Raw genomic sequence first — 13,776 nt, forward strand, 5'->3', positions numbered from 1 at the left:
CCCATCCAAAACCTTGATCTTTTCTACCCCCGCTAATTCACCCCAGATCCACCTTGTTTGAAATTCCAACTTCTTTCCTGGAAGTCCTGGCAGTGTCCATATGTTTTATACCTCTCCCACCGCCCCCTTCCCACGCCCTCCCCCCCAAAGCCCTCGCCCTCTCTCAGATCTCTCGATGTCTCCATGTCTCTCGGTCCCTGCTCTCAAATGTTGTGTTTGTGTCCTTCCCCCTCTCTCCCCATCTTGTCTACCGCTCCCTATGTTATATGTTTTATGTGTCGGTTTGTCTTTCTGTGTGATTAATGTTCGCTCTTTCACGAGCCTCGACCTTGTATACAAAAAAAAAAAAAAAAAAAAAAAAAGGGGGTCCCAGGATTACCCACCCAACATATCTTTGCGATCGGTTCAGCAGTTTTTACGGTACCTTCGAACAGACAGACGGACATTTGGTGAATTATAGTAAGATAAGCAGCAACTTTTCAATCACCATTTATATACATATGTATATGTATATAGAGGGTGCAAGCCTAAACCCTTATTTTCAGTGGCAGAGACTGGGAGGCTTGTAGGAATAGAGGGGAAAATGAATGGAGACAAATCCTCGAGGAGAACCTGCTTCAGAGTGTAAAATACCTTAGACTGCAGCGAAGATTTACATTTCAACAGGACAATGAGCCCAAGCATCAATCGAGTCTCCTCGGGCTATGATGGCGTGCCAGACTCCACGATCCTCCATACTCGACCTGATTTCTGCAAATGACCCCAAGCATAAGGACAAAGCAACACAGGAATGGCTCCAGAACAAGAACGTGAAAGTCCTTGAGTGGCCCGGCCAAAGTCCAGACATGAATCGCAATGAGAATCTGTGGAAAGACTTGAAGATTTATGTTCACCGACACTCCCCATGAAACTTCACAGAACTTGAGGAAATCTGCAAGGAAGAATGGGAGAAACTCCCCAAATCCAGATGTGCATAGCTAATACAGACATACCCAAGAAGATTCATGGCTGTAATCTCTGACAAAGGTGCTTCTACCAAGTATCGACTCAGGGGGTTGAATACCTATGTAAATTAGATATTTCTGTATTTCATTTTCAATAGATTTGTAAATTTTTCTAAAGACATGTTTTCACTTTGTCATTATGGGGTATTTTGTGTCGATCGGTGACAAAAAATCTTAATTTATTTTATATTTTTTAAATTCAGGCTGTAACACAACAAAATGTGAAATAGCCAAGGGGTGTGAATACTTTCTGAGTGCACTATATATGTCTCAAGGAACAGCCGCACAAGACAGATGAGGGTCAAAGGTGGATAAGCATGAACATGGAGAGAGGTAAAATAAAAACATTGCATACTGCATATAATTAACCTCTTTCCATCCAAGTTCGACATGAGTCTTCTTATCACCTTCTACCAAAAAGTGAGACTTCAAAATAAACAGTTCCTGTCACCAAATATCTCCAATTGTTTGCACCACCAGTGATCGATCGCACGAGGTCGCTGGAGTTGAGGCTGCGGAGCTTCCGCGCAACAGACATGAAGTCTTAGAGGTGGGGGAGAAATTTGTCAAGTAGAAAATGGTCTCTCCTGGAAAAAAGTAACTGAGGCAGTGTATTAGCATGAACCTCCTTCGAGTGCTGGAGGCCAAAAGGCTGAGGCCTATACAGTCACGTGAAAAAGTAAGTACACCCCATGTAAAGTTTTGACTTTTTCCAAGATATTTCAACATACAGCTATTTAATCTTCATTTCAACAATATTGATAGATAAAGGTGATATAATATAAAAAATATCATGAAACATTTACATTTTGTAGTCCATTGTATAATTTAAATAAACATAAATGCAAATTTCGCATGTGGAAAAAGTAAGTACACCCTTGGCTCTAATAGGTGGTATTGCCCCCTTTGGCAGAAACAACCTCAAGTAGGCGTTTCCTATAACTGTCTACCAGCCTCTGACATCGACTGGGAGAAATTTTTGCCCACTCCTCCATGCAGAAATCTTTCAGCTGTGTGATGTTTGAGGGGTTTCTTGCATGCACACTGCACAGCTCGTTTTAAATCCACCCACAACATCTCGATGGGATTTAGATCCGGGCTTTGACTTGGCCATTCCAGAACCCTCCATTTCTTTCTTTTCAGCCATTCCTTGGTGGATTTACTGGTATGTTTAGGGTCATTGTCATGTTGCAAGGTCCACCTTCGGTTGAGCTTCAACTTTTCCGACAGATGGCCTCACATTATCTTCAAGCACCCTCTGGTACAATGAAGAATTCATAGTGGATTATATGATGGTGAGCTGCCCCGGCCCTGATGCAGCAAAGCTGCCCCAAACCATAATATTTCCACCGCCATGCTTTACAGTTGGGATCAGGTTCTTGTGGTCAAATGCTGTCTTTGGTTTTCGCCAAACATGTCTTCTGGTACTGTGGCCAAATAGCTCCACCTTTGACTCATCTGTCCAGAGCACATTGTTCCAGAAGTGCTGGTCTTTGCCGAGGTGTTCATTGGCAAACTTTAGTCTTGCCCTGACGTTCTTTCTGGACAGCAAAGGTTTCCTCCTGGCACACCTCCCATGTAGATCAAATTTGTGCAGCCTCTTTCTAATGGTAGACTCGTGCACTTTGACATCAACAGTGGCAAGAGCTACCTGTAGGTCACGTGATGACATTCTGGGGTTCTTAGAGACTTCTTTCAACATCTTGAGGGCTGCTCTCGGGCTGAACTTGCTGGGGCGGCCTGGCCTGAACAATTTGGCAGTTGTTTGGAATCTTCTCCACTTGCAGATGATCTTCCGGACAGTCGAATGATTGATTTCAAATTGTTTGGAGATCGTTTTAAATCCCTTCCCAGACTCATCGGCATCTATAAACTTCTTTCTGAAGGCCTCAGAGAGCTCTTTTGATCTAGGCATGGTGACGCCGCACACTTCAACAACAAAGAGAAAACCAAACGAAATCTCTGAGGTTTAAATAAGACAGGTTCCTCCAAGATCCTCACTAACGATGTTCTAATCATTTGCACCTGAACTGGTGCATCTGATTCTAATTTTAGGTATTTGAAGTAGTGACAAATGTAGGGGTGTGCTTACTTTTTCCACATGCGAAATTTGAATTTATGTTTATTTAAATTCTACAATGGACTACAAAATGTAAATGTTTCATGATATTTGTTATATTATTATATAATAATAATAATAATAATAATAATAATAATAAAGGAGTCTTATATAGCCCCATCAAGCAGAGTAAACTACCCTCATGGCGCTTTACATTATCATGCGAACGCACACACACCGCACACACACACACAAACATACACACACACAGACACACCTTCACTCTTGCCCTATTCCTCTCCCTCCCCATTCAAAACCCCCAGATGTGTACTCCCCCTCCTCCTCCCCCTCCTCCTCCCCTCCCTCCCCCGCACATGTACACAGACATACTCTCGATCTCTGTCCCACCTCAAACCAAAGGGAAAACAGGACTTAGACTTTGAAAGACTTGTGAAACAGATAGGTTTTGAGGGAGGTTTTAAAGGCAGGAAGAGAGTCAACATGTCGAACAGAGGAAGGCAAGTCATTCCAGAGCAGAGGTGCAGCAAAGGAAAAGGATTTCTCGCCAAACGACTTGGTGCTGGTGCGCGGCGGCTCTAAGGTCATAGAGTCGTCGCTTGAACGAAGCCGTCGCCGAGGTTCATAGAGAGTGAGCAAATCGGAGAGATAGTGCGGTCCCGTTCCACACAATGATTTATAACATAGTGTGCAAATTTTGTATTGTACACGAGCAGAGACAGGCAGCCAGTGTAAAGATTCAAGAAGCGGAGTAACATGGTCAGACTTCTTCGCCTTACAGACAAGACGAGCGGCAAAGTTTTGAACCTTTTGTAACTTATCCAAGAGAAACTGAGGGCAGCCAGCATACAAAGAATTACAAGAGTCTGGCCTTGAGAGGACAAGGGCACAGACCAGAGTTAGAGCAGCTTGAGGAGTAAGAAAGTGGCGAATGGATGCGATCTTTCGCAGCTGAAAGTATGCTGATTTGCAATTTTGAAGTACTTGCTTGGAAAATGTCATGTTACAGTCGAAAACCACACCAAGGTTCTTGGCCGACGAAACAAAGTTTACATCGGTTTCACCAACATGAATAGTGGTAGGAAGTGAAGATTGTAGAGGACATCTGTGCGATCTTACAGTCATAGACTCTGTTTTAGCATCGTTCAGCTGAAGTTTGTTTTGGGTCATCCACGCCTTCACGTCGGCAATACAGCCTTCTAACACTTCAACAGTGGGCACGATTTGTTGAATCGTGCTTCCTTTGTACAGCTGATTGTCGTCCGCAAAGGCGTGGTGATCAACTGAATGTCTGGCAACAAGATCAAATAGAGGCTGAGTGTACAAAAGAAAGAGGATAGGTCCCAGGACTGAGCCCTGGGGAACGCCAAAGGAAAGCGGAGAAGGGGCTGATTTCTGGCCATTGACAACAACTGTTTGCACTCTATCAGTAAGATAGGACATCAGCCAAGAAAGTGGAGTACCAGTTATACCAAATGTGATTTCAAGACAACGAATTAAGACACTATGGTCAATCGTGTCAAAGGCGGCAGACAAGTCCAAAAGAGCAAGGACGGAAACCTTACCACAGTCGAGAGAGGTCAGAAGATCATTGGTTATTCTTAGGAGAGCGGTCTCGGTGCTATGGCCTGGTCTATAATATGCTGAATGGCGAGAATTGAAAAGATTATTTGAAACTAGATGGTCATTCATCTGTGATAGCACAATTCTTTCTGTGATCTTTGACAGGAAAGACAGGTTGGAGATAGGACGGTAATTTTTCATGTCGTTAAGGTCAAGGGTGGGCTTTTTAAGAAGTGGTTTAACAAGAGCTTGCTTAAAGAGAAGCGGAAATGAACCCGTAGTCAGAGAATCATTGATAACTGCAGTAATAAATGGGAGGAGGGTGTCCAAACACTCAATGAACAAATCGGTGGGAAGGGGGTCGAGATCACATGTTTTTGTGTTTGACTTGAGGATTGTACATTTGACAATTTCCTCAGTAACAGGAGTAAACGAACTAAGAGGTCGTCCGTGAAAGCAGTGTTCAGCATCATCGAAGGAAAGGAGTGACTGCTTGTCAAGATTGTTTCTTATTGACTGAATTTTATTGTGAAAGAAATGCAGGAAGCGTTGGGGTAGTTCGTTTTGAGGAAATACAGTGGGAAGAACGGATTTATTTTTGGTGGCAAACAGGCGGTCGGTAATGCTGAACAGTTAGTTGCTTGCAGGAGGAGCTCCTAGTAATCCGATCAGAAATATATGACGTTTTTGCTTTCAGAATGATTTTTATGACGAGTCTTTTAGCTATGTTATACAACTGTTTATGGACTGTGAGGCCAGTCTTCAGCCACTGTCTCTCGGCACGTCGTCGTTCCTTTTTGGCAGCCCTGACTTCGTCGCTGACTGCGCTGAACCACGGAGTACTCCTGCGTCTGGGAACGGCATGCCGTGTCGCTGGAGCATGACAGTCCAACGCTGTGCGGAGGCAACAGTCGATGTCTTCTGCAGTGACATAGGAATGGCCAGAGAGACGGGTGTGAAGGTCCTCTTTAAAGGCGGAACGGTCGATGGCTCGAATGTTGGGGGCAGTGATGAAGGTGGGCTGAAGATGAGGAACAGCAATACTCAGGTGGCTGGTGACACAGAAGTGGTCCGAGGTGATAGCACAGGTCACTGACGTGGACTGCACCAACTGATCATCGCATCTGTGCACTAACCAATCCAGGATGTGTCCTTTAACGTGTGTAGGTTGGGAGACAGACTGAGACAGACTAAAAGTAGAAAGGAGGTCAATGATCTTTGAAGTGAGAGGATGTTGTGGATGGTCGTAGTGGACGTTGAAATCTTCAAGAATCAAGACGAAACCAGGAAGAGTATTGCAGTGGTCGAGCAGATTAGGAAGCTGGGTCACGAACATGGAGTCAGTAAGCTTGTTTTTCCGGTTCGGTGGAGGTCGGTAGAGGCAGAAGAAATGAAGAGTGTTTTCTGACAAAGTGAAGGTGACATGGGATAGCTCGTAGGATGAATGGTCGAACGAAAAAGTCATGGTGAAGGAGACAAAGGGAGAGAAGTTGTCTCTGTAAATAACAGCCACGCCCCCACCCCTAGAGGAGCGAGGAAATGACTGCAGGGTGTATCCAGGTGGGGTGAGATGTGCACACCTCGCTTCGTCGCCACTGGGTCGGAGCCAAGTTTCGGTCAGAAAAAGCACGTCAATATCATTATCTTGAATAAAAGAGGTAATTTCGGTTCGCTTGTCAGGACTACTTACAGACTGAGCGTTGAATAAGGCGAGATACAGGTCAGAACGGTGTTGTTTTGGTGCTGTGTATGTTCTACAGGGATAGATGAGGTTATTGAAGTTGACAGGGGACACTTTTTCACAGGAATTATTAAAATGTGGGTCGGGCCGTCGATGGTCGCGAAGAGAAATCACAATCGGTATTTTTCTCTGCTTTCTCCTCCCGCCTCGCTTTGCGCGTTTTCTCGGGAGACCAACGCCGATTTCAAGTTCTCTGAGGCCTGACACGAGTCCAGGAGTCAATCGAGTGGTGTTGTTTAAAGACAAAAGTTTTTGCCGAGTGTAGCGAATAGACCTCGGGATAGAGGAGTTAGAGCGAATAGTCGAGCTCGGTACATGCAGCGGTGCGTGCAGAAGTAGGGCGTGCGATGGGACGAGCGGTGGGACGTGCGATGGGCCGGGCGATGGGGCATGCGATGGGCCAGGCGATGGGCCGGGCGATGGGCCGGGCGATGGGCTGGGCTATGGGGTGTGCGATGGGGCGTGCGATGGGCCGGGCGGTGGGCCGGGCGATGGGGCGTGCGATGGGGCGGGCGATGGGCCGGGCGATGGGGTGTGCGATGGGGTGTGCGATGGGGCGTGCGATGGGCCGGGCGGTGGGCCGGGCGATGGGACGAGCGGTGGGACAAGCGATGGGGCGGGCGATGGGGCAAGACGGGGAAAAGAACTGTCTTGTTGAGAGGCGCACACCAGGGCTGCGTGAGGCTCAACGAAAAAACATGGCGGGTACTTACAGTTCGAAATTTTCAACTTGGTGGCGAGTAAAAACCAAAGTACTGCAAATCTCACGGGCAGACACGCCGCAATAAGCCAGGAAACGAAACAGGGATCCATCACAATCATTCACACAAAGCACAACACGACAGCACACGCTAAATCCAACAGAATCAATCAAATACACAGGACGACCGACTCAGCTCAGCCTGCTAGGTGAATGACCCGGAAGCAAAAGAATCACCTTTATCTATCAATATTGTTGAAATGAAGATCAAATAGCTGTATGTTGAAATATGTTGAAAAAGTCAAAACTTTACATGGGGTGTACTTACTTTTTCACGTGACTGTACGTGCAAGGGCATACCATTTGGACTATCCCCAGGTCGGACTTGGTCTGGGTGCCAAATGTGGTGGTTGTTGGCCCAGCTGTATTTGCAAAAACATGAACATACAGACTGACAAGAAATTTTATTTATTAGATGATCTTTGTATCCCTTGCTGAAACCCCATGTTCATAGTATATCAATGGATCCCTGTTAGAGTGTTACTTTATTTTGTATGTTATTGGCAGAGGCTGAGGACTCTGTGGAGTGTGGGAAATGGATACGAAGACCCAACGGAGGGTATTTCTCATCTCCTGACTACCCTTTAACCTACCCTCCTGGAAAGAATTGTGTTTACATCCTCGAGGGTGAGTCTGTCTCTAAGTAATGAATGGTTTTTTCATCACTGTCATGTCCAATGTTGTCAAATGAATTCACAAAAAGAAAGCATCTAAAAATGCAAAACCCGTTCACGTCGGGTTTATGACAGATTTGGCCTGGATTTTATGACAAAAGCTCAAATTGTAAAAAGGTTATGGCCTGGACAGACACACTGAAGCCGAATGATAAATAAATAAACACATGCAGAAGCGATTTAACACTGGCGTTATGGAAATTTGGGAAAAATTGGATGTATTACACATGGGCAGTGTATAGGCTAACAGTCGCTGGTCCGCACACTTATCGGAAGTAAAAATTGTTATCACCAGTTACCCGGTTCCGTGAAGCCGTGGCCGACTTCCGGTGACATTCATGATCGCATTTCTTCCAAACATCCTTGTCCCGCTTTGTTCTCCGTAGTTCAGATGGAGTCGGCTTGGTTGCATCCTTTACGCGCTCCATCAGAAACACATACAAGGTCTTCTTCTTCCCTTAACCATACCCAGCATGGTTGACTTCTCCAGACTTTTGTTTTGTGCCCTCAAGATGAGGCCAATGACAGTTTCTGTTTTACCATCAGTGCTTCCATTGTACCTGGCGGTCTAATTTCTTCAAGCACTGATTTGTTCATTCTTCTTGCATTTTCTTCATTCTGTTGTCCATTCTATGGAATGAAAAGTCGTCAACAACACCGTATGTAAAACTGTCAATATTCTTCTTTCCTTTATCACGGTCCATGACGAAACACCAGATCATTCGCAGCCTCCTCTTGGTTTGTACGGCCACGTATTTGTCTTTCCAGATCTTTGTCCATCCTGACATTGCTGTTTTCCCCAATGCCAACTGTCCATTCATTCCCCCTCCACTTCCTCCAGTAACTTCAATCCTAGAACCCAGGAAGATGAAGCTTTCCACTTGATCGAATCCAAATCTGAACATGTTGATTCTCTCAGTTGACAAGATTTTAGTCTTTTTTTTTTTTTGATATAAAGACCAGATTTTTCACTCTTTCCTTCTTCACTCTCTGCAGCAGTTTCATCAAGTCCTCTTTACTTTCTGCCAACAGAATGGTGTCATCAGCATACCTTAGGTTGTCGGTACATGTTCCTCCAATCCCACGAATTACCCGTTTAATTTGATCCGATGGTAATGGCATCATGATAATATAACCGCTGAGGCTGGCAGGATGGCCGAGACCTATGCAACTCTCCTCCAACCTGTCTAGCCTGGGTTTGAATCCCAACCCAGCTGCCATCTCAGCGTTTCATGGGCAGGGTGATTCATGGTCTGTGCCGTCCCTCAGGTGGACGTTAAACTGGGCATCCCGTTTGCCAGCATGAGTTGGTGGACTCTAAAGATTCCGGTTGTCCTTCACTAAGAGGTGAGCTAACGGCGGCATCCTGGACAAATTACATTACAATTACCTTAGTCGGACGTCAGACCTGCCTTGTCGGTTTATGAAAGACTCGGGCTAAACATTCCCCAGCCAACACCACAATAACGTGGGAATTGTTGTCGCCGTTCAAGAAGAAGGACAATATTAACAAACAGTTGCCAGCATGGTGCACATGTGCACATACACCTCACCCTCCTCTGCACCCTCCCCATTCACTCCTTCAGGGAGCAGGTGTGTTTAGTAACACCAAAAAGAGTTCATTATGATTTTGCTACAAGATGTTGGTTCAAGGACCAATCTTCCGCAGTGTAATGGAGTGCACCTCTCTTCCATGGGCTGGTGCTACTGCATCCAAACTGGCACTCCCTGGGAAACCAAGGCCCTCTGGTTCATAGGAATATCCTATCAGGGGGGTGAGGCCCAGGACCTTCTCATCTCTCACCAGAGACAGAAGTTGGTGGTCTAGTAGTCCACTTTTGCCTTCGCTTTATTATCACAACTGTTTGCCTCTTGGTCCGCACTTGCTCCACCGGGTCACATGTGCTCATGTCGCTCATTCCTTCTTATCCTCCCTATACTCAGTGTCTCTATTCTTCTCCACTTATTCATTCCCCTTTTCTCATCTTTGGAATCGCCTTCCTGGTTTTTCTCTTCAATCTCTCAATATCACAGGCACCCACCACCGAATTGTTCTCTTTCCTGTGTCTGTCGATGATGTTTTCTACTCTCACAGGTTCTAGTCTCTTCTCTAATCTGCATTTCCATGTTTAAGTTTGTTTTGTTTGTCTGTGTCTGTCTTGTCTGACCCAATTACACCATTGCTGGTATGTCTACAACTGCCCTTTATTGTTCAGCTCTTTCACGAACCTTGACTTCTGTGGATAGAGATTCTGGGTAAAGCTCGAAAACCTCCTTTCCAACATTTCAGATACCTGGTGATGACATACCTGGTGTGTGTATGTGTATGTCTTTCCAGGCCATAACCTCTTATCCTTTGACCTTTTATCAAATTTTCAACAAATCTTTGTTATTGGAATATGGCGAAAATGATTAAAAATTGGGTGAAAAAGGTGAAAGGACAAAGCCATAGTGACTATAAATAGCCCTTATTAGCCCTGCCACAGCGTGTCAAGCACGAGACGCCCAGGTTGTTATGGCTGACACATAGCCCTTATTAGCCTTATTAGCCCTTATTAGCCCTGCCACAGCGTGTCAAGCACGAGACGCCCAGGTTGTTATGGTTGACATATCGCCCTTATTAGCCTTATTAGCCCTGCCACAGCGTGTCAAGCACGAGACGCCCAGGTTGTTATGGCTGACACATAGCCCTTATTAGCCTTAATAGCCCTTATTAGCCCTGCCACAGCGTGTCAAGCATGAGACGCCCAGGTTGTTATGGCTGACATATAGCCCTTATTAGCCTTAATTAGCCCTGCCACAGCGTGTCAAGCACGAGACGCCCAGGTTGTTATGGCTGACATATAGCCCTTATTAGCCTTAATTAGCCCTTAATAGCCCTTATTAGCCCTGCCACAGCGTGTCAAGCACGAGACGCCCAGGTTGTTATGGCTGACATATAGCCCTTATTAGCCTTATTAGCCCTTATTAGCCCTGCCACAGCGTGTCAAGCACGAGAAGCCCAGGTTGTTATGGCTGAGATATAGCCCTTATTAGCCCTTATTAGCCTTGCCACAGCGTGTCAAGCACGAGACGCCCAGGTTGTTATGGCTGACATATAGCCCTTATTAGCCCTTATTAGCCCTGCCACAGCGTGTTAAGCATGAGACGCCCAGGTTGTTATGGCTGACATATAGCCCTTATTAGCCTTATTAGCCCTTATTAGCCCTGCCACAGCGTGTCAAGCACGAGACGCCCAGGTTGTTATGGCTGACATATAGCCCTTATTAGCCTTAATTAGCCCTTAATAGCCCTTATTAGCCCTGCCACAGCGTGTCAAGCACGAGCCGCCCAGGTTGTTATGGCTGACATATAGCCCTTATTAGCCTTATTAGCCCTTATTAGCCCTGCCACAGCGTGTCAGGCACGAAAAGCCCAGGTTGTTATGGCTGAGATATAGCCCGTATTAGCCTTATTAGCCCTTATTAGCCCTTATTAGCCCTGCCACAGCGTGTCAAGCACGAGAAGCCCAGGTTGTTATGGCTGAGATATAGCCCTTATTAGCCTTATTAGCCCTGCCACAGCGTGTCAAGCATGGGACGCCCAGGTTGTTATGGCTGACATATAGCCCTTATTAGCCCTTATTAGCCCTGCCACAGCATGTCAAGCACGAGACGCCCAGGTTGTTATGGCTGACATATAGCCCTTATTAGCCTTAATTAGCCCTTAATAGCCCTTATTAGCCCTGCCACAGCGTGTCAAGCACGAGACGCCCAGGTTGTTATGGCTGACATATAGCCCTTATTAGCCTTAATAGCCCTGCCGCAGCGTGTCAAGCACGAGACGCCCAGGTTGTTATGGCTGACATATAGCCCTTATTAGCCTTAAATAGCCCTTATTAGCCCTGCCGCAGCGTGTCAAGCACGAGACGCCCAGGTTGTTATGGCTGACATATAGCCCTTATTAGCCTTAATTAGCCCTTAATAGCCCTTATTAGCCCTGCCACAGCGTGTCAAGCACGAGACGCCCAGGTTGTTATGGCTGACATATAGCCCTTATTAGCCTTAATAGCCCTGCCGCAGCGTGTCAAGCACGAGACGCCCAGGTTGTTATGGCTGACATATAGCCCTTATTAGCCTTAATTAGCCCTGAATAGCCCTTATTAGCCCTTATTAGCCCTGCCGCAGCGTGTCAAGCACGAGACGCCCAGGTTGTTATGGCTGACATATAGCCCTTATTAGCCTTATTAGCCCTTAATAACCCTTATTAGCCCTGCCACAGCGTGTCAAGCACGAGACGCCCAGGTTGTTATGGCTGACATATAGCCCTTATTAGCCTTAATTAGCCCTTAATAGCCCTTATTAGCCCTGCCGCAGCGTGTCAAGCACGAGACGTCCAGGTTGTTATGGCTGACATATAGCCCTTATTAGCCTTAATTAGCCCTTAATAGCCCTTATTAGCCCTTATTAGCCCTGCCACAGCGTGTCAAGCATGGGACGCCCAGGTTGTTATGGCTGACATATAGCCCTTATTAGCCCTGCCACAGCATGTCAAGCACGAGACGCCCAGGTTGTTATGGCTGACATATAGCCCTTATTAGCCTTAATTAGCCCTTAATAGCCCTTATTAGCCCTGCCACAGCGTGTCAAGCACGAGACGCCCAGGTTGTTATGGCTGACATATAGCCCTTATTAGCCTTAATAGCCCTGCCGCAGCGTGTCAAGCACGAGACGCCCAGGTTGTTATGGCTGACATATAGCCCTTATTAGCCTTAAATAGCCCTTATTAGCCCTGCCGCAGCGTGTCAAGCACGAGACGCCCAGGTTGTTATGGCTGACATATAGCCCTTATTAGCCTTAATTAGCCCTTAATAGCCCTTATTAGCCCTGCCACAGCGTGTCAAGCACGAGACGCCCAGGTTGTTATGGCTGACATATAGCCCTTATTAGCCTTAATAGCCCTGCCGCAGCGTGTCAAGCACGAGACGCCCAGGTTGTTATGGCTGACATATAGCCCTTATTAGCCTTAATTAGCCCTGAATAGCCCTTATTAGCCCTTATTAGCCCTGCCGCAGCGTGTCAAGCACGAGACGCCCAGGTTGTTATGGCTGACATATAGCCCTTATTAGCCTTATTAGCCCTTAATAACCCTTATTAGCCCTGCCACAGCGTGTCAAGCACGAGACGCCCAGGTTGTTATGGCTGACATATAGCCCTTATTAGCCTTAATTAGCCCTTAATAGCCCTTATTAGCCCTGCCGCAGCGTGTCAAGCACGAGACGTCCAGGTTGTTATGGCTGACATATAGCCCTTATTAGCCTTAATTAGCCCTTAATAGCCCTTATTAGCCCTTATTAGCCCTGCCACAGCGTGTCAAGCACGAGACGCCCAGGTTGTTATGGCTGACATATAGCCCTTATTAGCCTTATTAGCCCTTATTAGCCCTGCCGCAGCGTGTCAAGCACGAGACGCCCAGGTTGTTATGCCTCCGGCGACGAAGTCCGAGGTATGTCGAAATCGCCGGAGGCATTATGTTTTCAGGTTGTCTGTCCGGCTGTCCGTCCATCTGTGATAGGTTTTCGTTACCGCAATAACTTGAGAACGGCTGAAGGAATCTTAGTCAAACTGGGTGCAGGTATATATATAATGAGGTAAAGATGAACTGATTGACCTCCAAAGGTCAGAGGTCATGTCAGGTAAACATCCTGTTACCGCGATAACGTGTGAACCAGTGATGGGATTCTGACCAAATTTGGTACAATTATGTAGAATGATGTAAAGATGAACTGCTTCGATTTTGGTGTCCCAAGCTCAAAGGCCAAAGGTCAGAGGTCATGTCAGGTAAAAATGCGATAACTTGGAAACAGCTGAATGGATTTAAATCAAACTTGGTATAAGTATTATAATGACTAGGGCATGCCCGTACGTGGGTGCAATGCCCGTACGTGGGTACGTGGGTACGTGGGTGCGAGTACGGTG

The 13,776-nt window shown here is 46.3% G+C and overlaps 1 protein-coding gene across 1 annotated transcript in view; it reads left to right on the forward strand.

Moving 5' to 3' along the window:
* Window positions 1-13,776, forward strand: part of LOC137434827 (neuropilin and tolloid-like protein 1) — a 123,309-nt gene that overhangs the window by 69,289 nt on the left and 40,244 nt on the right. The window contains exon 4 of the mRNA XM_068127959.2: window positions 7,653-7,772. Coding sequence (XP_067984060.2) covers window positions 7,653-7,772 — 120 coding nt within the window. The remainder of the gene's footprint in view (window positions 1-7,652; window positions 7,773-13,776) is intronic.

Source organism: Myxine glutinosa, chromosome 9 (assembly GCF_964187855.1).
Source record: "Myxine glutinosa chromosome 9, kmMyxGlut1.1, whole genome shotgun sequence".
Lineage (NCBI taxonomy): Eukaryota > Metazoa > Chordata > Myxini > Myxiniformes > Myxinidae > Myxine > Myxine glutinosa.